Below are 24,197 nucleotides of genomic sequence, written 5' to 3' on the forward strand. Positions count from 1 at the left end.
TTCTGGCTCCAGGGACTTCTGTTTGAAGTAGGCTGATGTCAACTATGATTCTCTTGATTCACTTTTTCTGAAGATTTTGAGGAGTGATTCTCTCTGATCTCAATTACCTGATTGTTCCAAAAAAGTCAATTTCAGATACTTCAGTGTCTTGCTTCTTCTAGAGATGGGAGTGTGACTTTCAAGCTTTTAAATGTCAGAGCTGGAAGCAGAAATCTCTCACCAGAGAATGATTATTTCCACCTGAAGCTCTCAGACTACCTATCTGATGAGGTGGAGGATGCCAGGATAAAATTCTAAACACAGTGATGCCATCCACGGTCCTGAACTGACTTTGCTGGGGAGTTTGCATTTTCTGAAAGAAGAGTTTCTCCTAACTCTTAATCATGAGTCCCACTCCCTTATCAGGTGTCCCTTGCAAGCCTTCCTCCCTGCAGGGCTGAGCAAGACCACAGTGCTGATCCCCTTAGAGTCTCTGAGCAGAGGTTGGGGCAGAGGCTGACCCCAGGATGTGAGGTCCTCTGAAAAGCAGAGATGTGACTGCTGGCCTTGGGTTCTGTCCCTTCTTTAATCAGACAACATCACATTGAGAACAGCAGGGTTGGATCCAACAGATACCATTGTCCTTAGCGATTTTGAAAGAAGGAAAAAGGAAAATATTTGATCACCAGTAAAAACAAATTAGAGGAAGGGAAAATGTTCTATTACTTATAATTGGGAGGAAAATGATTCTTGGATAATGAAAGGAGGGAGAGCAGTGAGCCTAGCCTCTCATCATTTTCTTTATGCCCTCAGTGTCGGGGCAGAGTCAAGAGGAGGAGGAGAGGTGGAACATACAGAGGTAAGGTTCTCTCTATTTGACCTGAGCTTCCCGAGGATGACCCTTCATGTCCCTTCCAGGAATGCCCAGGTGGCTGTAGTCACTTAATGCTGTCCTTTAGCAAGCAGAAACCTCAGAGGCTCAAGGAGGGCAGGCGGAGCTGAGACCCTTCTCAGAGTCCCTGCTTCACCCATCCATGTGCAGGAATCAGAGATGGACCTGAGCAACAGCTACTGCCCAATACCTGGTGATGTAAGATGTTGAGGAAAGACAGCTAGTTGTTTGGGAATCAGGACTCTGTTTCCAGTTTTGTATGTCTTTTGACATCCTAGATGCTCAGATTACTTTTTGAAGTCACCACTGACATCTGTGCTTTATGTATTGGTTTTGAGCACCACAATTCTTGATGTATGTAAAAATGCTTTATTAATGAATCTACATACACAAATGAACTTTTAAAATATTATTGTTGAGCATTTGATTTTGTATACCAATTCTGGACTCTTCAGAGTTTTCTAATCCAAGGGGCTCCTGTAAGGGAACACCTGTATGATCCCAATGCATTTACGTTTATTTCATATAGTAATCCACTCTCCTGGTTTCCCAGGTTGGAGAACATGCCAGAGAGAAGCAGAAGAGAGAAGGAAGTTGCTTTCTATTCTGGAAAGGTGATGAGTATTTCCCCGTCTTTCCTGGTTCTATTATGTAGCAGGTTCTCTGCATTCCAGGGGATCAATTCAGCCTGCTTTAGTCATGGGCAGAAGTGGTTCTGAAACAGGTATGTGGTGAAGGCCTTGGGGGAAAGTCTGTAAAGTTATTGTGAAGTCATGGCTGTGAGATAATGTGCAGGGGGTAGCAGCAGTCAGCTCATCTCACCCCAAAAAGCCCAGCAAGCTGTCCTTTCCCTGTTCTGGTGCTGGATAGAGTTTTGTACTTCCTGTCTTTTGCAGCCACCTGGGCCAGCATCATGCCATCATTCACTTTCGTCACCTGCTATGTCCAGACCCCCTCTGTGAGGTGTGTAATAGAGCAAGTGCTATGGTCCATCGTCTGCTACTTCAGGAGTGCCTGGATGATGCTTCCTCTGCCATGTCTTCGTCTTCCACATCTTCTGTGACTGAGCCATCGTTTCCTGTGACCTCCACCGTCTCTGCAATCCCCTCAGGAGACCCAGTACCAGACACTTCATCTGAGCCCTCTCCACGTGCCCCCTCCATCGTCTCACCTAAGCCGGCCACCCCCTTATCTGACTTTCTTTCACTCTCACCACTGGGTGACTCTGTGTCACCAGGGCCTATTTCTCCCTTGAATTTCAAGTTGCCAGAGGACCATTTCTCATCTCAACCACTTGCCATTCCCAGCCCTCAATCACATGGTGGTAAGAGAACAGTTTCTATTGTTCACACAGAGGCTGCTTTGTCCATGGTGAGTAACCCTGGTGAGTCATCCACCTATATCCCCACCACCAGCAGCACTGAAGCTTCAAGTCTGGCTACGTCGGGATTAGCTCAGTGGCAGGCTCCTACCAGGAATGTAATATTCCCCAGATTACAACACGGTGACTTTCAGCAAGCGCATGTTTCCCACCCTCCACCCAGGACCTGTTTCTGTAGAGACTTTGATACTACGAACATGGATGCCAGTAGCCTTTTTCTCCTTGGCCTTAACATAAAGTCACTCTCAGAGACACAAACAGGAAAGGGAGTGGCTTTTGAGATTTTGGAAAAGAAAGAAAATATGAAAGAAACACTTTCAAGCCAAATGGGGTCAGAACGCCGTCTGACTTCTTCAGGCAACTCTTTGCTGCCTCTTGTGCAAGAGCAGGATGCCACAGCCACCAAAAGTGGCTTGGGCACTGAAGGCAAACCAGCGCCACTGTGCCTTTGTCAGCAGCTCCTGTATGTCAAGAACTTGGGGGAACACTTGAAGCAGAAGTACAGCCAGCTCTTCTGGGGTCTTCCTTCTCTGCACAGTGAGTCCCTGGTGGCCACTGTCCTGGTCTCTAGGAGCAGTTCTTCATTTGAACGTCACTTTGTTCTATTCAATGGAAGCTGTAACGCTTTTGCACTCCAAATACAGGAGCAAAACCTTCCGCATCTTCCTCATGTCCACACCCTTCCCCTCACTAACCCACATCACCAACATTTTCCTCAAAGCGAGCTCCAACCGCAGATTCTATCCCCCACTCATGTCCATTCCCATGCCCAAGGTCAGTGCCCTTTCACTCTACTGCCATCATCCTCACCCCAGATCGAGGGCCACAGAGTATCTTTCCATAGACTCCACAGTGGAGCTGATTCTTTCATCTCAAATGAAAATCAGCAGCTGGAATGGCATGGGTTTCAGAAACAAGAAAGTTTATGGGAATTAGTTCCTGGGCTCCAAAAATGCCAAGAACTCCCTAGTTCTCCAGATTCCAACTTTCCATTGCTCAGGCAGCCCTCCCAGACTCCAGTATCCGTCTTTCCTGACCATTTTCATATCGACAGTGGACATCAGGAGAGACTGGAGCTCCATGTTCCAAAGAGGCTAACCCCATGCTGTTGTGTCCATGTTCACAGGAATCAAGAATTTCCAGCACTGACGGAGCCTCAGTGCAACTCAATAGAAACAGTTCAGCAGAATTTCAGACATGCTCACCCTCAGCCCTCTGCGCTTCAGTGCCACAGAAGCAAGGATTCAGGTAACATGGAATTGCCAATCCCAGGAAGTTTCCATGAGAGAGTCCACACAAGTTTTCAGCTGAGGAAGGACATGGCAAAGAATCTTGGAAATATCCTGGGAAAGTATTCATCAGACAACCCAGTAACAGTGTCTGAATGCTACCCAGTGAAGACTCAACGGGTTGTGTCTGAGACAAAAAATGACTTGATGAGAGACGACTCAACGAATGAATTACGAAGGATCTCAAGGAGGGCCTTATATGAGAATCAAATGAAAAGCATCCTCAGATTACATTTGAAAAGGAAGTTTTGGCAGATATCTGAGGGTAGGATTCCTTTACTAGTGTGTCGTTCATGGCTGGCTGGTGATGATACATTATCTCTTCCTCAGAGTTACCATGTCAATATGCAAAATGGACATTTGGCACCCATGGTGCATAGGACCTGCTACCAGATTACCACTTCTGTGCTTTCCTTTCTTGATCCCAAAACCCAACAGGTACTCGAAGCTCATATTATAAGGTTTCAGCTAAACCAGAAGTGGGGCCTACCCTTGAAGGTTCTCGAATCCATAAAACTCTTTACAACGAGAGAAGCAAAAACATGGGCGCTTCCACAATTAGGCATTCGCTTGTCTGCCACCCATATTCCTGGGTTGGCTACCAAGGCTAATGCCTCTAAATCCCTTGACAAAAGCTCCAAATCTTTGCATGGAGACAAGGTAGAAGCAAAAAGCCCAGCTCCCGGATTGAATTTTTCTCTTCCTGCCACCTCCCCTGTGGGAAGGGAAGGGCAGGAGTACCTGAGACAATCACCTGCTGATGCCAACTGTGTGCTTTCAGGGAAGGATGAGACAGTCGGAGATGGCAGAGGGGCTTCTGGGCCCCTCTGTCAGTGCATCTTCGACAAAGCAAGTCAGAAACAGGCTGTGACAGTGAAATGCGATGGTCCAGGGCAGCGCGCAGTGCAAGCTGAAGCTGGCTGTGGATCACGATGTGGGAAAGTGCGATTCAGTGATCGTAGTGAGAGTGTAGACATGCGTCAGGAAAAGAAGACGGACGATGAGGATTCAGAACACTTTTCCACATCCAACATGTACAGGGAAATATTCAAGGCCCATGACTTACCCCTGTTTCCACTACAAGCTGGTGACAGCTTAACCATCACCAACTCCCAGATGAAAACTGTGACTCCAAGTGCAGCGGACATTCCCACCACCAGTGAACACTCCCCACCAGGAATCCCAGGCCCTAAAGAGCCAGCACTACATTCCTGTAAGGAACAGCTGCTTAGGGAGCTGAAGCTTAAATTTCAGAGTGGGGATCAGAGCCAGAGTCAAGACTGTCCCAGTGATGCATCCATTTTTCCAGACAGTGTGACTTCTGATTCCTCACTGTCTGATTCCTACAGTGTTTCCAGTAGCGAGATGACAGATTCCCAGGTGCTGCATTTCCACTGGAAGAGCAAAGGGTCGGGCCTGGTGCCACATCAGGAGCTCTGGGACCATGATCACATCCTAAGGGGGTGCCTGCGTAAGAACACCCCAGCAGCGGAGAGGAGACTGTGCCCTAAGGGACTCATGGCAGGAGAGTGTGGATGTAAGGACGTGGGACTGGGGACATCTACAGCCATAAGGAGGCGCCATCTTGCCGAGGACAGGAAGTTAGAGGGGACGTCTGAGACCCTGTCACAGAGGGAGCCACATCCTCCTGAAAGCTACTTCAGAAGAAAGGTGAGGCAGTTTTTTCAGTGGCTCAGTCCCAAGAGAAGTAGCCCAGGGCAGGAAATCCCTGAGAAAGACAGAGCTCTCTTTATGAGCTGTGGACCTCCTGAAGCCTATGAGCTCATGGCAGCCCTTGGAAAAATTCTAGAGGACACTCTGGCCTGCAAGCGGGGACTCGAGGCCCTGCAGTTAAATCAGCAGAAGGAGGACCTGCAGGCCCAGGCAGAACCCTGTAGGAGACAGCTCTCCCCCTGTAGAGTGCCCTCCGACCTGTGGTGGGGAGAAAGGCCATGTCCTCACTTTAATAACCAGGAAGCCAGATACCATGGCTCAAGTTGTCCTACAAGAGCTCGATGGACATCAGACAGGATCAGGCGTCCCCAGAAAGTTGTGGCTTTCAAGGACCAGCAATTATTCTGTCGTCACCCCTGTCCCCAGCCTGCGGAGAACTGGTGACCTCTTCAAGCCTCACTCGCATGCAAGGACGCCAAGGCCTCCTGCTGCCCTCATGTCTGCTGAGGGCACCTGGTTGAGAGATTTCACTCTTCTATGCAAACAGGAAAAAAACCTGCACAGTACTTATGGGAAGGCAGAATTCTCCAGAATTAACCCAGGTCTTGTTCGAAAAGCTGCAGAGATGGCAGTACATCCTCACCTGAGAACAATCTCTCTCCTTACCACAACAGAGAATGGTGATCTCCCCATTAAACATTTCTTTTAACAGACAGCCTGTTCTCTGTGTCCTGCACTGGGAGCATGGGATTTATGAATCTGAACTTGTACTTAGGGAAAGGAAGAGAGTTAGCTTGGCTCTTGTTACTGTGTGGTTTCCTTTTTGGCTTCTAAAAGATGACCCATCCTGTACCCGACAGTCTGTCAATGGCTGCTTCTGTCTTATCCTGAGGCCTCCGCTTTGGTCATTTATTTTTCATAAAATGTGCATAACATACTGTAAAACCTTCTAGCCTTTTCAAAGTTAGGAAATCAAAGGTCTGAAACCAACAATTTAACTGCTTCCCTGGTCTCCTAAATGATACACAGCTGTGGAGGAGGAGACCATTCTGGAATAATAGAGCTGCAAATCCCTCTTGCTGCACCAGGAAGTCTGGGAAGTGGAGGCACGGGGACCTTTAGAAACGAAGGTCTGTGGTAGGGAGAAGTCCCCCTCCTGGGTTTCTTGGTGATGCATAAATGCTTCCTGCCCCACAGAGCCAGCCCTCTCTCCCTCATGAAATGTGCATCGATGAGTCATATTCCCTTCCTCTTACCTTACCTTTGTGAGCACAGAAAATGGGGAGTGGTTCACCAAGCCCCTTCTATCTACATTTTTTGAGGACAGAAAATGTAGTTTTTATTTTATTTTATTTTTTTTAACAGGCAGAGTGGACAGTGACAGAGAGAGAGACAGAGAGAAAGGTCTTCCCTTACCGTTGGTTCACCCTCCAATGGCCGCCGCGGCCAGCGCGCTGTGGCCAGCACACCGCACTGATCCAAAGGCAGGAGCCAGGTGCTTCTCCTGGTCTCCCATGGGGTACAGGGCCCAAGCACTTGGGCCATCCTCCACTGCACTCCCTGGCCACAGCAGAGAGCTGGACTGGAAGAGGGGCGACCGGGATAGAATCCGGCGCCCCGACTGGGACTAGAACCCGGTGTGCCGGTGCCACAAGGCGGAGAATTAGCCTATTGAGCTGCGGTGCCGGCCAGAAAATGCAGTTTTGAATGGGGCAACGAATAGGAATAATTTCCTGAGATGAGTGCTTGTTGTCATTAAAATGATGACTGATTCTAGCATGTCTCAAAGGCAGTGGTCATGGAGTGGGGCATGTATAGATGGATTTTTCTCTTGTGGACACTGTGTCAACTGGGGTGGGGTCCAGGAACTGGGTGGGTGCTGCTGACAAATCTGAAAGTTTGTCTGTCTGAAAAACACACTTGGAGCTGGAGAACGAGGCCTGCTTGCTTGTTGGGGGAACACAAGGCAAGGAAGGAGCACACCCCAGGGGATCTCTTCAGGTTGCCTGGCTGAGATCAAGAGGTCACCTGGCATTCTCCTGTAGGAATGGACATTAGACAGCTAACTTGAATTTAGGAAAGAGGAAGGTGTAATAATAGAGTGATGGGACAAGGAATACAACAAGGAGGAGAGGAAAGATAGAGCCCATCATCCAGACATGACCCTATCCTGGCTGTTCCCTCCCTTGCCACTACCTTTCCAAGGCCTCACCTCTTCAGACTCATAAGGGCAGGAAGCCTGCCTGCCTCCCTCCCTCCCTCCAGGTTTGTTTATTTATTCAAGTGGCAGAGAAGAGAAGAGAGAGAGTGCACGTGAGCTGCTTCACTCCCCAAATGGCTGCAACAGCTGGAGGCTGGATCAGGTTGAAGCCAGGAGCCAGGAGCTTCTTCTGGGTCTCACAAGGGTGCAGGGGCCTAAGGACCTGGGCCATCCTCTGCTGCTTTCCCAGGCTCATTAGCAGGGAGCTGGATCAGAAGTGGAGCATCCAGACTTGAACCAGCATCCATGTGGGATGCTGGTGCTGCAGGCAATGGCTTAACCTTCTATGCCACAGCGCCGGCCCCCTTGTAAGGGCTTTCTGGAGCACAGTGAGTGCATTTCCATGTAAGAAGGTGAGGATGCTGTTTGATCATGGGGACAGCTGCAGATACGTTACTGAAGACCATATCTTCCTGTTTGGGGAAGGTGAACTTGGTCCCTGCCTTCCAGTCATGCTACATCTTACATGCTATAAAATCACATTGATTTGCAGTTGTCTGTGTTTTCTATTGTTATATCATTGGTAACTTAAAATTGAATGACCTCCCCAAATTTTTAATTCACAGTTTTCTGGGTGAAGAATCCAGACATGACCCACTTGGGTTCTCTGCTTCCGGGTCTCTCCCCAGTGCTGCAATAAAGATGTTGGCTGTGGCCAGGGTCTTGGGAGGTTTATCTGGGAAAGGATAAATGTGCCTGTTCATTTTTGTGTGTCTGTGGGCAGGATTACACTTCTCAAGGCCTGTTGGACTGAGGGTCTCAGTTCCTTGCAGGCTCCTGGCTGGAATTACTTGGAGGTCACCCTCCATTCTGGGCCCTGTGGGGCTCTCCCATGTTGCAGTTTCATCAAAGATGGGAAAAGAGAAAGCTTCCAAGCATGACAGAAGTTGTAAATCTTTTGTGAATCACAATTATAAGTTATATCCCATAACATCTCCATTACTCCACTTATTAGGAGCAAATTAATAAGTCTTGATGACAGGAGGATGGAAAATTACCATGTGTGAGTATCTGGATGTAAGGGTTAGTGGAGCCATCTGAGAAGTCATCAGAACACTTCTTGGATACCACAGTGAGTCCACTGAAGCCAACACTGCCAAAGGCATCAGATGGATCTCTGTCCTCATCCATAACCATGTCTTCAAGGTGACAGTTGAGTAAAGGGGTGGATGGAAAGAAAGCACCAGAGCTTGGAGCATCTGAAGGACCAAAAGTTGGTGTAAAGGTAAATGCAGGTGTGGGGCCATCATGAATGGTCAAGACACAGGAGGCCCTGGAACCATCTGGCCTAGCACTGCCAGAGTCAGACCTGGAGGGAAGAGGAACTAGGGGCAACATGGCTCATGCCCACCAGAGTCTCTCTCCTGGGACTTCATTCCCAGACAGAAGGAAACAACCTTCAGCTACTGCAGGGAAAGCCAGGCTGATAGAGAAAACCAGTTTATAGCATTCAAGATTTAATTTCTGCTCTTGTGAATATATTCAATACAGCATACCCCTCACTTCAACTTTGATTCTCAGAGCTTGGACATCACAGAGGATGAGTCACCTCGCTGGTGAAAAAATTAGAAGCAACTCAGAGCATGCAACTTCCATGCGGGGATGTTTTCCATGTACCCATGGCCTGAAATTCTAACCAAGGTATATTTGGTGGCATAAAGAGGCTGAACTACTGGCCAGAGGGTCATAGAACAAGTCATACCTGGTGCCCATGTGCTTGCTTCCATCAGCGAAGCATTGGTTGAGGCAGTGAGACAGTATTTTCACTCACAGAGCACACAATGACCCAATGACAGCGCGGCACAGCAAGTGACCCCACTTAGTTATGAAGCACATTTCCCAGTCCTGCCCTGTGGGAGGGGCTGTGCTGACATGAATGAGGGGCAATTTCCCCTGTGGAACCCGAGCTCTCCTTACTCACCCAGTGTTAGGCCTTCTGCATTGGTGGCAGGATCATTTACTAACCTATTAGTTACCATTTCTGCTCCATGTCAATAATGATGCCAGAAACAATCAGAATTGATTTTCCACTTTGGTTGTCCAGAAAATTCTGGGTTGTTGGTCTCAGCATTATTAATAACTTTCATGTTTTCTCAACGCAAACAGAAGCTTTGGAGCACGCGAGAGACTCATTTGGGAGAGTAATTTGACTGGGTTTTCCTAGATGGCAGAAGCTGGGGGGTGACACAGGCGCCTGGTTTAAGAGGGAGAATTGACGAAGGATAGCAATGGTTCCAAAACTTTGAGAATAGGGTGAAAAGATGGGCTGCTTGAAGGGATCAATTTTGTGTGGGAATACTCTAGGATACAGCATGACCAATAGAAGGACAAAGTGATGTTTGTTGAGATGACTAAACTTCAAGCAAGTTGGCTTGAGGGCTGCTGTGAAACATCGCATTGCCCATGTTTAGCACCTTTGTTTGACAGTGAATACCAAGCTCAATATGCAAAAGGCCCCTCAAGGAATGACTGATGTTGGTTATCCTCCTACCTTTTGAAATGGCATCTCACAGGAGATGCTGAATCCTGGTGATGCCTCTGCCGCCCAAACTGCTCTGAAGCATGGGCACTGGGCTGTACCGGCTCTGAACAACTAATGGAATTTGACAGTGAGGATTCTAGCACTCAGAGTAGCACTAATTATATGACTATTGAGGCTTCATTTTGCACTGGTTGCATGCTCTTGCACATGGAATCTATCCTGAGTCATGAATTTCATCTGTTAATGTTGAGGGATACTAATACCCACTAATTGGGATGACCCTGAGAACTGGAAAGGACAAGCAAAGAGGTTTGTCCATTCAAGGGCCAAAGTTGAGGAACGGGCTGAAGGCCCTGACATGGTTACTGTTTGGACTTTGCCAGTCCTCAGAGAGCCCAGTGTCTTGGAAATGCCCACACTGGACACAAGACAGTGTAAGCCATCAAATGCCAACGCAGACACCATAGTAAGGAAGCATCATCCCTAGTTCTCTGCAGGATCAGTTGTAACTGGAAGAATGCTCACATGTGCTTTTTCCTCTTCCCCGTGTACACAGCAGTGAATTTAGTAAGAACAGGTTGATGGGAATCAGGGTAAAGGCTTATCAAAGCACTGTTCTAGAAGCCAGAAATGAAGCCTATTCTTGGTTGTGGAAATTGTGGAATCAGAACCTCTAGTTAGGCCACTTGAGATGTAGCATAGCAAACCAGAGCAATCGCAGAGCTGCGATTTGGGGACAATCTCAACTACTTTCGATTTTACATATGCCATTATAGTCACATGTTTACTGGGATCTACTATGTGCTTGTGCTCCCTATTAGATAGGAGCTGTATATTTATATTCATAAGATACGCATTTGTGACTATTTTCTTTTAAAAATAGTGTCTAGCAAATTCAAAGGACGTGGAAAAGTAAAAGGAAGAACCTCATAGATTCCTATCTTTAAAATAAGTACTTTTTTTTTTTTGACAGGCAGAGTGAATTGTGAGAGAGAGAGAGACAGAGAGAAAGGTCTTCCTTTTTGCCGTTGGTTCACCCTCCAATGGCTGCCGTGACTGGTGCACTGCGGCCGGCGCATCTCGCTGATCCGAAGGCAGGAGCCAGGTGCTTCTCCTGGTGTCCCATGCGGGTGCAGGGCCCAAGCACTTGGGCCATCCTCCACTGCACTCCCGGGCCACAGCAGAGAGCTGGCCTGGAAGAGGGGCAAGCGGGACAGAATCTGGTGCCCCGACCGGGACTAGAACCCAGTGTGCTGGTGCCGCAAGGCGGAGGATTAGCCTATTGAGCCATGGCACTGGCCAAAATCATTATTCTTAATAGTTTGATGTCCCTTTATATATTTTTCTATGAATATTTTTCATTATTTAACTATGTATTCAAAAGGAAAATCGCGAGCTGACACCCTTAGCATAGGTTACCACGTTGCTTGGAGTGCCTTCATCAGCTATTGTTGGAGTATTTGAGTGTTTGAGTTCAAGTCCAGGTTCCACTAATGATATCAGCTAATGCTCACCCTGGGATGCACCATGTGATGGTTTAAGTGATGGGATCTCTGCCGCCCACATGGGAGAACTGGATTGAGTTCCTGGTTCTCAACTTTGCCACCAGCTGGTGTTGGCTCTGGCATTTGGGATGTGAAACAGTAGATAGGAAGCCCTTTGTTTCTCTCTCTGTCTCAAAAACTTTTAAAAAGCACACTATAGGAGCCAGCACTGTGGCACAGTGGGTTAACACCCTGGCCTGAAGCTCCGGCATCCCATATGGGTGTCTGTTCGAGACCTGGATGCTCCACTTCTTATCCAGCTCTCTGCTTGGCCTAGGAAACTGGTGGAAGGTGGTTCAAGTCCTTGGGCTCCTACACCAGCGTGGGAGACCTGGAGGAAGCTCCTGGCTCCCGGTTTCGGATCGGCGCAGCTCTGGCAGTTGCAGCCAATTGAGGAGTGGACCATTGGATGGAAGACCTCTCTCTCTCTCTCTCTCTCTCTCTCTCTCTCTGCTTCTCCTCTCTCTGTGTAACTCTGGCTTTCAAATAAATAAATCTTTTTTAAAAAGCACACTATACTACACATTTATTCTATGAACACTTTTTAAAGATTTATTTATTTATTTGAAAGCCAGAGTTGCAGAGAGGGACACACACACACACACACACAACAGTCTTCTGTCCACTGATTCACTCCCCATATGGCCACAACAGCCAGGACTGAGCCAGGCCAAAGCCATGAGCCAGGAGCTTCATCCAGGTCTCTAACATGGGTGGCAGAAGCCGGAACACTTGGGCCATCTTCCACTGCTTTTCCAAGACTATTTACCTGGAAGGCCAGGAAGCTAGGTGGGAAGTGAAACAGATGAGACATGAACTGATGCCCTTGTGGGATGTCAGCATCACAGGCAGTGGCTTTACCTACTATCCCACAAGGCTGGCCCCTCTATGAATGCTTTTTGTAATGTTCTAGTAAATGGTATTAATTAATTAAAAAATTAAATTTAAAAATTAAATTAAAAATTCTAATTAGGGGCCAGCGCCATGGCTCAATTGGTTAATCCCCCACCTGAGGCGCCGGCATCCCATATGGGCGCCTGGTTCTAGTCCCGGTAGCTCCTCTTCCAGTCCAGCAGAGATGCTGTGGCCCGGGAAGGCAGTGGAGGATGGCCTAGGTGCTTGGGCCCCTGTACCCACATAGGAGACCAAGAAGAAGCACCTGGCTCCTGGCTTCAGATCGGTGCAGCGCCAGCTGTAGCAGCCATTTGGGGAGTGAACCAATGGAAGAAAGATCTTTCTCTCTGACTCTCTCTCTCTCACGCTGTCTATAACTCTACCTGTCAAATAAATAAAAAATTCTTATTAAAAAATTCATTTATTTGAAAGGCAGGGAAAGAGAGACAGCTGGGGCTGGGCCAGGCTCAAGCTATGAGCCAGGAGTCAGGAATATCATCCCAGTCTCCCACAAGGGTGGCATGGGTCCAAGTAGTTGGGTCATCATCTACTGCCTTCCCAGGTGCACTAGCAGGAAGATGAATTGAAAGCAAAGAAGCCACAACATGAACCAGAGCTCCAATATGGGATGGTGCTTGACTGTGCCACCAAGCTGGCTCCATTAAAAGTATCTACTATTTTGACTATTTGTTCATAATTGTACTTGATTATAAACTGTACTACCCTAAACAACATAAAATTTTCTCTAAATGTTTGATTTCTGCCTAACTCAGGATCCTGCCCTTGTCTTATTACTTTTACTTTGGCTCCTATAGATGAGTTATCCACTCATGGGCTTAGCAATTTCAAAACTTAATCCCCTCTATTTCAAGGTTAAGACATAGCTTGCTAATCACCCTCAATGTAGCATCTTCTAACTAAATCAATTTCTTCCTCTGTCACTACATTTTTTTCCTCTTTTGTTTCCAGTAACAGCTGTTAGCATGGGGACATCAAGCGTGAAGCAGAGGAGCCATGCTGTACTCTTTCTATTTTCCCCATGACTACCAGGATGATATGGACATGTGTGCCGGAGAGAGAATCTTGAAGTTCTCATGCACACTGCATTCCCCTAACTTGACTTCAAGGTCCTTCAGGTCATGAATGTGCTTTTGAAAGCAAGTTTAAGTATAGTAACAGTGCATGTTCACATTCTGATTCTAAATTAAGACATTCCTTTAAGTTAAATATCTCATTCAGCAACAAAAATGAATAGCCTATTCCATGTCAATTTTTCTGTTTCCTTCATTCCTTATGATTTATATTGATACAAACTCTTTCTTACCAGGTTACATTAGTCTGGTAATGTCAATATTGATTTTGGTGCCTGACCTGGCACAAATGTAGCCACTTACATCAATGTAGCCACTGACTTCTGTGTTTTTCTGATATAGCTCTATTATTTTTTCCTTTTAAGACACAAAATGCTGCTTCTGGCTCATTTTGTCCTTTCCTGATTTGTGTTCCGAGTCTAGCCATTTCTTTGTATAATTTTGCTTCCTTTAATGGAGAATGCATTTCCTAATCAAGGCCACCATGCTATTTGTGCTTATAATTATTAGCCTGTTACTCTTTCTTGGTCCTCTCAGTGGACAGAGCTATGGAGTGTGTGTGTGTGTGTGCATGTACTAGTACATTCAAATCTTCATCTGTTTCTCTATATTAAATGTTGAAAATCATGAATCCACACAAATACCTCCAGTTGCAATCCAACACCACAGGGTTCATTCTGGTGTTTTCCTTTCTGTGTTAGTTACTTCTTTCTTGAACAGTGAAAAATCTGCTCCCTATTATCTTTAACCTGTTTACTTGCTCAATCCACCCTCCTGTCTGTAAGCAATCTCTCTTGGCTACCATCTGTCTTTGTCACCTCTGTGTCTGATGTCTTCTTCCTCCCACTTGGGCTCATGCATCTATGCACCTGGCACTGTGTTACGCAGCCACCCTTCTGAACCCACTGTGTATCCAACACCTTGAACCAGGTAACACTTCCGCTCCACCATCATTGGACTGTGACTCCCCCATTCCAGGACACCGCCACAGCTCCCTAACTGTCCGCATCACTTCCTTTTTAAATGTTGATGCCTAATTAACTTGTTTTACCTAATGGTTATAAGATTAAAGTATTCAAAAAGCGAAATGCTGCAACATTCTCCCATTTTGTTGAGGTTTAATTACCATGAAAAAGACTGCACATATTTAAAGTGTAAAATTGGATAGATTTGTATATATGCATATTAAGTTATCAAAATCAAGATAACATATCCATATCTTCTCTGTTGAGTTTTTTAAAATGATTTTATTTATTTACTTGAGAGGCAGAATTACAGACAAAGAGAAGGGGAGAGAGAGAAAGAGAGAGAGAGAGAGAGGGGTCTTCCCACTGGTTCACTCCCCAAATAGCTGCAATGGAAGAGCTGGGCTGATCTGAAGCCAGGAGACAGGAGCCTCTTATGGGTCTCATGTGGGTATACAAGCCCAAGCACTTGCGCCATCTTCTACTGCTTTCCCAGGCCATCAGCAGGGAGCTGGATCAGAAGTGGAGCATCCGGGTCTCAAACCGGTGCCCATATGGGATGCCAGCAATGCAGGCAGATGCTTAACCTTCTATATTTCAGTGGCAGTCCCTGCTTTTTTTAAAATTAAAACTTTTTGGGGCCTGGCATTGTGGTGTAATAGGTTAAACTGCCATCTGCAATGCCAGGATCCTGTGTTGGCACTGGTTCGAGTTCTGGTTGCTCCACTTCTGATCCAGCTCCCTGTTAATGCATATTGGAAAGCAGTGGAAGATGACCCCTGCCACCCAGGTGGGAGACCTGGAAGGAGTTTCAGGCTCTTAGCTATTTGAGGAGTGAAACAGCAGATGGAAAACCTCTTTCTCTCTGTCTTTCCCTTTCTCTGTCATGCTGCCTTTCAAATAAATAAAATAAATCTTTAAAAAAGAAATCTGTGTCTGTACTGTTTTCAAATTTATTAGTGATGATTTGTTCATTAAATTTCATTATTCATTAGTATTTTTAAGGATGTTGCCTTTGTAATTCCTGATATAAGTCATTTAGTTCTTTAGTTCTTTCCTGGCCAGTCTGGAGAGAGGTTTATCAATTTTACTGATTTTTCAGAGGCTTAGCTATTGCTTTCATTGGTCTTATTGTTTCATATATTAATTATTTCTTTTTTTACTTTATTATTTTTTTACCGTGAATTTAGGTAACTGTTTTGTGATTGCTTCAGGTAGAAGGTAAGGTCATTGATTTGAGAAATTTCTTTTCTAATAGAGGCATCTAGCACTAGAAATTTATTTCTAAGCAGAGCTTTAGCTGCTTCTCAGAAGTTTCAGTATGCTGTGTATTATTTTGTTTTGTTTTTCCTCTTGGAGACCTATCTGGTATATTGATAAAATTCCTTTCTAGTAGGAAAATATATTTTGTCTAAATTGAATATTATTTGAGATTTATTTTTATAACTAAAGATACATTCTATCTTGGTAAATCATGTGTGTGCACTTCTATATACTCTGTTTTTTGTGGAGTGTTCTATAAAGGCTCATCATGTCTAATTGAATGATAATATTTTCAAGTATACTATGCCATTACATGTTCATAGTTTTATTTTTCTGGCAATTACTAAGAAGGAGGGCACTACCAAAATACTTCACTGTTCATTTGCTTCTCATGGGATGATGCTTTCCTTCATTCACTCTGGAGCTCTTCTCAGTGCAGCAATAGTTAGGGTCCTTATATTTGATTAATTCATCAACACATTCATCTTTTTTCAAAAAATATTTATTTATTCACTTGAAAGAGTTACAGAGATAGGGAGAGAAGTCTTCCATCTGCTGGTTTATTCCCCAAATAACTGGTGGAAGCCAGTATCCAAGAGCTTCCTTCAGGTCTCCCACGTGGTGCAGGAGCCTGAGCACTTGGGCCGTCCTCCACTGCTTTCCCAGGTGCACTAGCAGAGAGTTGGATCAGTAGTAGAGCAACTGGGACTCAAATTGGTGCCCACATGGGATGTTGGTGTTGTACACAGTGGCTTTACTCCCTACACCACAACACCATCGCCAATACCTTCATCGGTATAAAATGGATCCTTCTCTCTCTTTTTTTATTTGACAGGTAGAGCTAGACAGTGAGAGAGAGAGAGAGAGAGAGAGAGAGAGAGAGAGTTAGTTTTCCTTCTGTTGGTTCACCCCCCAAATGGCTGCTACAGCCAGAGCTACGCCAATCTGAAGCCAGGAGCCAGGTGCTTCCTCCTGGCCTCCCATGCAGGTGCAGGCACCCAAGCACTTGGGCCATCCTCCACTGCCTTCTCAGGCCACAGCAGAGACCTGGACTGGAAGAGGAGCAACTGGGACTAGAACCCGGTGCCCATATGGGATGCCGGTGCTGCAGGCGGAGGATTAACCAAGTGAGCTATGGCCCCGGCCCCATATTCTTCTCTTACATAATACTTTTTTTCTATGAAGTTTGCTTTGATGTTGATAGATACTACAGCTCTCTTTTTTACTTTCTTCTCCTCAGATTGGCTAATTTAATAATTTTCTGTTTTTCACAATATATTTCTTTTCATTTCATTTGAAAGGCAGAAAGAGGGAGAGAGGGAAGAGAGAGGAGAGAGGTGAGAGGAGAGAGAGAGAGAGAATAGATATCTTCACTCTGCTAGTTCACTCCCCAAATGCCCATAATAGCCAGAATTGGGCAAGGCTGAATCCAGGAGCCCACCACTCAATCCAAATTTTCTAGCTGGGTGCCAGGGATCCAGCTCGTTTAGCCATCGGTTGTTGCCTCCCATGTGTACATTAGCAGAAGCTAGATGGGAAGCAGAATTGCTATGACCCAAACCAGGCAAACCAAATGCTTGCTCCAGCTTTCCAAGTTCACTGGTTCTTCTCCATGCCAAAATCCACTGTTATCCCCAACAGTCAGGTTTTATTTCATTTATTGTAGTTCCAGCTTCAAAATTTCTATGTGGTTTCTTTTTATAATTGTTGTCTCTTTTTTGATTTTCTGTAATTGATGATATGTTGTTTTCCTGATTTCTCTAAGTTTTTTGTCCATGTTTTCCTTTGGCTTTTTGAATATATTTAAGACAGTTGATTCTTAAGTTTTTCTCCAATATATCCAATGTCCATACCGCCTAGAGATTTTATTTTAAATTGTTTGTGTGTGTGAATGGACCACAATTTTTTGTTTCTTTGAATGTCTTGGTTTTTTTTTTTTTTTAAACTGAGAATTTGATTTTGTGGATTACAGTGTGGTATTTGGAAATCAGATTGTTCCTTCTTCCCAGGATTTGTTATTCTCCAGGTAGTAGAGTTTTTGCTTGTTTAATAACTTTTCAGAGCCATTTAAAACAGCCTTATTGAGACATAATTCACATACCACACTATTCTCTTATTGGAAGTACACCACTCCATGACTACTAACATATTCTAAGATATATGGACCCACAACCATAGTCAATTTTGTTCTAAACTAATTTTTAAAAGCCTGCATATTTTTGTCCTATCTCTGAAGTTTCTGTTCTTTTATCTTACTGGTCTACTAGTGGTTTATCTTTTTTTTTTTTTTTTTTTTTTTTTTTTTTTTTTTTTTTTTACAGGCAGAGTGGACGGTGAGAGAGAGAGACAGAGAGAAAGGTCTTCCTTTTGCCATTGGTTCACCCTGCACCCGCATGGGAGATCAGGAGAAGCACCTGGCTCCTGGCCAGCGTGGTGCGCCAGCCACCACGCCGGCCACGGCAGTCATTGGGGGGGTGAACCAATGGAAAAAGGAAGACCTTTCTCTCTGTCTCTTTCTCACTGTCCCCTCTGCCTGTCAAAAAAAAAAAAGTAGAAAAAGTGAGACCTTCTGATGAGCCCTAAGAGTCTTTTTTAAAAAAAATTTTATTTATTTATTTGAGAGGTAGAGTTACAGAGAGAGGAGAGAGAGAGAAAGGTCTTCGTGTGTTAGATCATTCCCCCATTGGCCGTAATGCCTGGAGCTGAGCAGATCCAAAGTCAGCAGCCAGTAGTTTACTCTGAGTCTCCCACATGAGTGCAGGGGCACAAGCACTTGAGCCATATTCTATTGCTTTCCCAGGCCATCAGCAGGGAGTTGGATCAGTAGTGGACCAGCCAAGACTCAAACTGTGGTCTGTATGGGAGGCTGGTGCCGCAAGCAGAGGCTTAGCCCACTATGCCACAGTAGGGCCTCTAGGGCCCTAACAGTCTTAAACCTGTAGCAGCTGAGCAGCAAGGAAGCCATCTGACTTGACTCTGAGGCAGTCCTCACTGCCTGTCATGGAAGGTGAGACTCCACTGCTGCGGTTACTGGTAGAAGCGTGTGTAGCTAAAAAGGTGGCACTAAATTACAATACTGAACATTAACTATAGAGCAGTACACCTGAGGGCTGTATGGTCCTCAGGTGTTCTGTGTAAAGACAGATTAGATAAAGGGAATTGGCAAGTGAGTTATCTAAATAGAGTCTGTGAATTTGGTTTTTGTGATAAGATGAATTCATAACATGCATTTTGCTACTGATATTTCCCTAAAAGCTGCCAACTGTGCAAAAGTATACCTTGTGAAGAACTTCAATTGAATTGCTGAGGAAACAGCCATATCTGGTAGATAGTGACATATTCCCTCTTGTAGAAACTCCAAGAAATGTTTTGAGACAGTTTTGAAAATGGCAAATTAGGTCCTTTGTCCAAATAGGTACTGGATCACACAGAAGTAGCCCAAATCCGCAGTTGGTGAATTAAAATTGTTATCTTGTGAAACAAGGTTTGGGGTGGTTGAGTTTCTGTAATATTAGGAATATTTGTAATTCACTCCAACCACAGTAGGCTTTGCTAAATATGTTATGCCTGTGAATGAGAAAACAAGTGAGGGAGAAAATACACAATTAATTTGGAATGATGAAATAAACCAGAGACTGATGTCAAACGGGCAAGAAGCTGAGAAAATGCTTTGAAGGGGAAAAAAAAGTGAAAGGGACAGTGGGAGATATTATTAAGGCATCTGAAAAATTTTCACATGACTTTGGCTTATTATAACTATTTTCCAAATTTATTTATGTATGAAAGGCAGAATAACGGGAAGAGTGAGAAGCAAGCATTGGAAAACCAATGCAAATAGACTGAAAACCCTACACAGCAACCTCACAGCTTGCACGTGTCATTCAAATGTGACAAAGTGAGGGTCCCTCTCCCTGTGGGGTCGCACGTGGAGGGAACCTTTGCCCCCTCTGTCTCTCAAGAGGTGTGGGCGGAAGTTCCCAGCAAGGAGCAGGGCGTGGCGGTCCCCACTGGTTGGAAACGACCAGATTTATGTCGGCGGAGACCTGGGCTCGTGTCTGTATTGCCCCCGGACCTATGTCAACCGGCTCTCCCCAGTGCTCCACCTTATCCAAGACTGTTCAGGACGCAAACAAGCAGTGCGCGCCTTGCTTCTGGCGGGTTCTCAAACCTGCCCAGCTCTAGGCGTCGCTGTCCTGGGACTCTATATTCCGCTGACGTCTCCCATGCAGCACCGCCGGGCTTTCCCTGCGCCCTTTTCCTGCTCCTGGACAGCCCTCGGTCGGCGTGCTGCCTGCTCCTCCCAGCAGTGCTTGGTCCTCGCGCTCTCCGTGGAAGCTCAGTCCTAGTCGTCCAGGGTCCGCGTCGCAGTCCTAACGCGTGGCTCTCGTTGCAGCTGCTTCTCATGCCGCCGCCTCCTTCTGGGAAGTGGGGACCAGGGTGAGCGCAGCGCCGGGGATCCGCGTGTGCTGGGGGCTGCCAGCGAGGGCGCTGAGCCCTGGAGCCGGCTTCGCGATCCTGCTCCTGAGAGCACGGAGGCCGGGGTGGAAGCGCCACCGCCGGGGGAGCCGCGATGCCGGCGGCTTGCGTGGAGCCCTCGGGCAGCCTGGCTGCGCACTGCCTCTCCTGCGCCCGTGCAGCTGCTTCTCTGCAGGGCACAGGGCGCAGCTGGGAGAAACGAGGGCGAGCCCCTTGCTCTGCCCCTCAGGGAACTCCCACACGGGTCCAGACACACAAACTGGACGCCTCGGGACAAGGCGGGCCGTGTTCCCCGGGGAGCACCAGAGCGCCAAGACCGCCCGGTGCTCGGGGCAGTGGACGCGTGGAGGGCGAGTTTGAGCCGCTGCGCTCTGTGCAGAGTTTCGGGGTTCTGCTCCTGGTCAAGCGTGTGTACGTTGTTGTAACCCCGTGACTGTGTCCCACGGCGCTCCTGATGTAGAGTCAGACCGTTTCTTCCGAGTTCCGTGTCTGCCCTTCTGCAGACTTCACTCTCCTCTGTCCAGCTTTCTTGTGATTAGCACGGTTTGTCTTCTGCTGTTCTTTTCCATCGAACACATCGATTTATATATATATATAATTTTAACTTTTATTTAATGAATATAAATTTCCAAAGTACAGCTTATGGATTACAATGGCTTCCCCCCACCCCCCATAACTTCCCTCCCACCCGCAACCCTCCCCTTTCCCGCTCACTCTCCCCTTCCATTCACATCGATTTATATTTAAAGCAGATTTCTCAGGGGCATTTATAGGTGGATGATGATTCTTAATCGAGACTGGCAGTTGTTGTTGAATGACCCGTTACACCATGGCGCAGGCACACATAAAAAAGACCCCATAGATATCCATGCCCTAGTCCCTGGAACCTGTGGGTGTTCCTTTCCTTGGCACCAGGTCACCAGGTGTAAGGTGGAATTAAGGTTGTTTACCAGCTGACTTTAAATGGGAAGCCTCTGGTTTCTCCACATGGGTCTCATCTAAAGATAACAGCCCTCAAATGCAGGAGTCAGAAATTGCCAGCCAGAAGCAGAGGCAGAAGAGATTCCAGGTGTGACAGGGTCTCCTTCTGCTGCAGGTGTTGCAGGTGGAGGAAGGGGACTCTGAGCTCAGGCACCCAGGTGGTTTCTAGGCTCAGAGGCTGTATGAGTCCTGGGCTCACAGACAATGCCAAGGAGACCTCAGTCCCTCCACTGCAAGAGCCTGAATTCTGCCAAAAAATAAATGAGCAAGGGACCAGATGTTCTTGTCCCCAGGAAGGAATGCAGCCTTGACCTTGGTTTGTCCAGGTGAGACCTGCACCAGACTCCTGGTGGAAGGACCTGGGAAATGACAAATGTGTGCTCTATCCAGCCACTGAAATTATGGTAATTTGCTATGTCAGTGACAGAAAATATAGACTTTTTATGTTATTGTTAAAGACTTACATATTTGAGAGACAGAGTTATAGACAGAGAGAGGAGGAGAGGGAGGGAGAGAGGTCTTCCATCTGCTTGCTCATTCCCCAAATGCTCACAACAACTGGAGCTGGGAGCCAGGAGCTTCTTCTGGGTCTCCCACGTGGGTTCAGAGGCCCAAGCACACATTCTACTGATTTCCCAGGCCATAAGCAGAGAGCTGGATCGGAAGTGGAGCAGCTGGGTCTTGAACTGGTGCCCATATAGGATACTGTCACTGCAGGCAGAGGCTTATACTATGCCACAGCGCTGGCCCCAACTCTTTATGTTTTTATATGATGTTGTCATTGATAGAGTCATAATCACCTCTACTATGGTGTTCACTTTCATTCTCCACAATTTGGCCACATCACAACCACAAAAGAATCTCCATTCTTTAGCAACCCCATGCTTCAGACACTGCAGTATCATTGGTGTAACTCTGGACAGGATGCTAGATGTATGATAAAGGGAGAGGGCTGGAGTGAACATTTTTTTGTATTTTTTTTATTTTGATATTATCTGTACTTTAAAAAAACAGCCAAATGTCTCAATTGACCTGTAGAGGGGTCACCTTATTTTTTTAGTCCCAATTAGTATAAGTAATTGTTGTCTTCCCTCAAGGTCTCTAATTTCAGTGTAAGTTTATGCACAATTTTGGCTCAAAAACATTCTGTGAAGGTCATTATGCATTCTCAAAAGTCTGTAACCCTGGTGTGCAGTCCAGGACTGCCTTCTGGATCCTGAGCTGCCTGGGGCAGATCTACCATGCTTCAGAAACCCATGAAGATCAAAGCTGGAAGATCCACCCTTACAGGTGAAATTGACACACTAGGGTGAAATCTTGCAAGTTCTCATGTGGCATGGATGGAAGGAAGGCAGGCACCTGGATTGCCTGGTGTGATCCTTAATGACAGGGTGCCATAAATTAAGGTCTTTTTGCTTTTTACTTGTTAAACTTTTTATTCGGGGGGCTGGTGCCATGGCTCACTTGGTTAATCCTCCGCCTGTGGTGTCGGCATCCCATATGGGTGCCAGGTTCTATCCTGGTTGCTCCACATCCAGTCCAGCTCTCTGCTGTGGCCTGAGAGAGCAGTGGAGGCTGGCCCAAGTGCTTGGGCCTTGCACCCACATGGGAGACCAGGAAGAAGTGCCTGGCTCCTGGCTTTGGATCGGCGCAGCACCGGCCATAGCGGCCATTTGGGGAGTGAACCAGTAGAAGGAAGACCTTTCTGTCTCTCTCTCTCACTGACTGTAACTCTACCTGTCAAATAAATGAATTAAAAAAAACTTCTTATTCGGTGAAGTATTATGTCTTTTTACTATAATGAAAATTTAAAATGTTATAAAAAGTTTTAAAAAAAAGGGAGAAGGAAGGAGGGAAGAGAGAGGGGTAGGGAGGGAGGACGGGAGTATCATTATGTTCTTAGAATTGTTTTTTTTTTTTATCTGAAAGATAGAGTTAGACAGTGAGAGAGAGAGACAGAGAGAAAGGTCTTCCTTCCGTTGGTTCACTCCTTAAGTGGTAGCCTCAGCCAGCGCTTTGCCGATCCGAAGCCAGGAACAAGGTGCTTCTCCTGGCCTCCCATGCGGGTGCAGGGCCCAAGCACTTGGGCCATCCTCCACTGCCCTCCTGGGCCACAGCAGAGAACTGGACTGGAAGAGGAGCAACTGGGACTAGAACCTGGCGCCCATATGGGATGCTGGTGCCGCAGGCGGGGGATTAACTAAGTGAGCCACGGCGCTGGCCCCATGTTCTTAGAATTGTATCAATAAAGCACACTGAAGCTGTCAAAAACTCACTAAAATTGAAATAAATTAAAATAATATGTAAATAAATAAATCTTGAAATAATATAAAAAAGAGAGGATGCCGTACCTGACAACAGTCCTGTAGATGGTTTTAGTGATCAAAGAACAGCCTCATGTACAATTCTGACAATGTGGCCCTTGTAAGCTTTGTGGTGCCCATCAAGGAGATGGTTCTGGGTCAGATTGGGGGGGGGTAAGGAAGGGCCATGATATGGGGATGAAGGGGCATAAACCTTTGTTCCTCCAGGAAGATCATCTTTTACATCCCTTTTCTTGCTTACTTGCTCAAGGCATCTTTTCTCTACTGACCACTGATCCTTTTGAACTGGAATGATAATAATTAAAAAAAAAATCCTCATTATCCAAGAAGCACAAGGAAATGCCCAGGGTACAGAGCCACTTCCCAAAGGTGATTTTCCAAACTTCAGTGGTGAGAACAAGGACTGCTTCCCCAACAGATTATCATGCACTGCTCTACAGAATTGTAAGGATCATCTCCACTGATCCTATACCCCACCACAACCAGCCCAGTGTCTGGCAGAAATACTCCCTCAAACCTCCTTACTCAAGACACACCCACTGGTGTGACCCTCTGGTCACTGATAACAGACTCTAAAAATGACTCAGCCACTACATTCTGAAAAAATACATCAGTTTTTGACTCGCTTTTTGAAAGAACTGTCTTATTTACTGCACTAAGGGATGTGAAATAGCCAGTGAGGGGAGAGGTGCAGGTGGCCAC

General features: G+C 46.2%; 1 protein-coding gene across 1 annotated transcript in view; it reads right to left on the bottom strand.

Annotated features, from left to right (window-relative positions):
- Positions 1-20,056: 20,056 nt before the first annotated feature.
- The window catches only part of LOC133771090 (spermatogenesis-associated protein 31D1-like), a 32,766-nt gene continuing 28,625 nt past the window's right edge, over positions 20,057-24,197 (bottom strand). The window contains exon 7 of the mRNA XM_062206810.1: positions 20,057-20,641. Within this exon, the coding sequence (XP_062062794.1) occupies positions 20,057-20,641 (585 nt within the window). The remainder of the gene's footprint in view (positions 20,642-24,197) is intronic.

The sequence above is a fragment of the Lepus europaeus genome, chromosome 12, assembly GCF_033115175.1.
Source record: "Lepus europaeus isolate LE1 chromosome 12, mLepTim1.pri, whole genome shotgun sequence".
Classification (NCBI taxonomy): domain Eukaryota; kingdom Metazoa; phylum Chordata; class Mammalia; order Lagomorpha; family Leporidae; genus Lepus; species Lepus europaeus.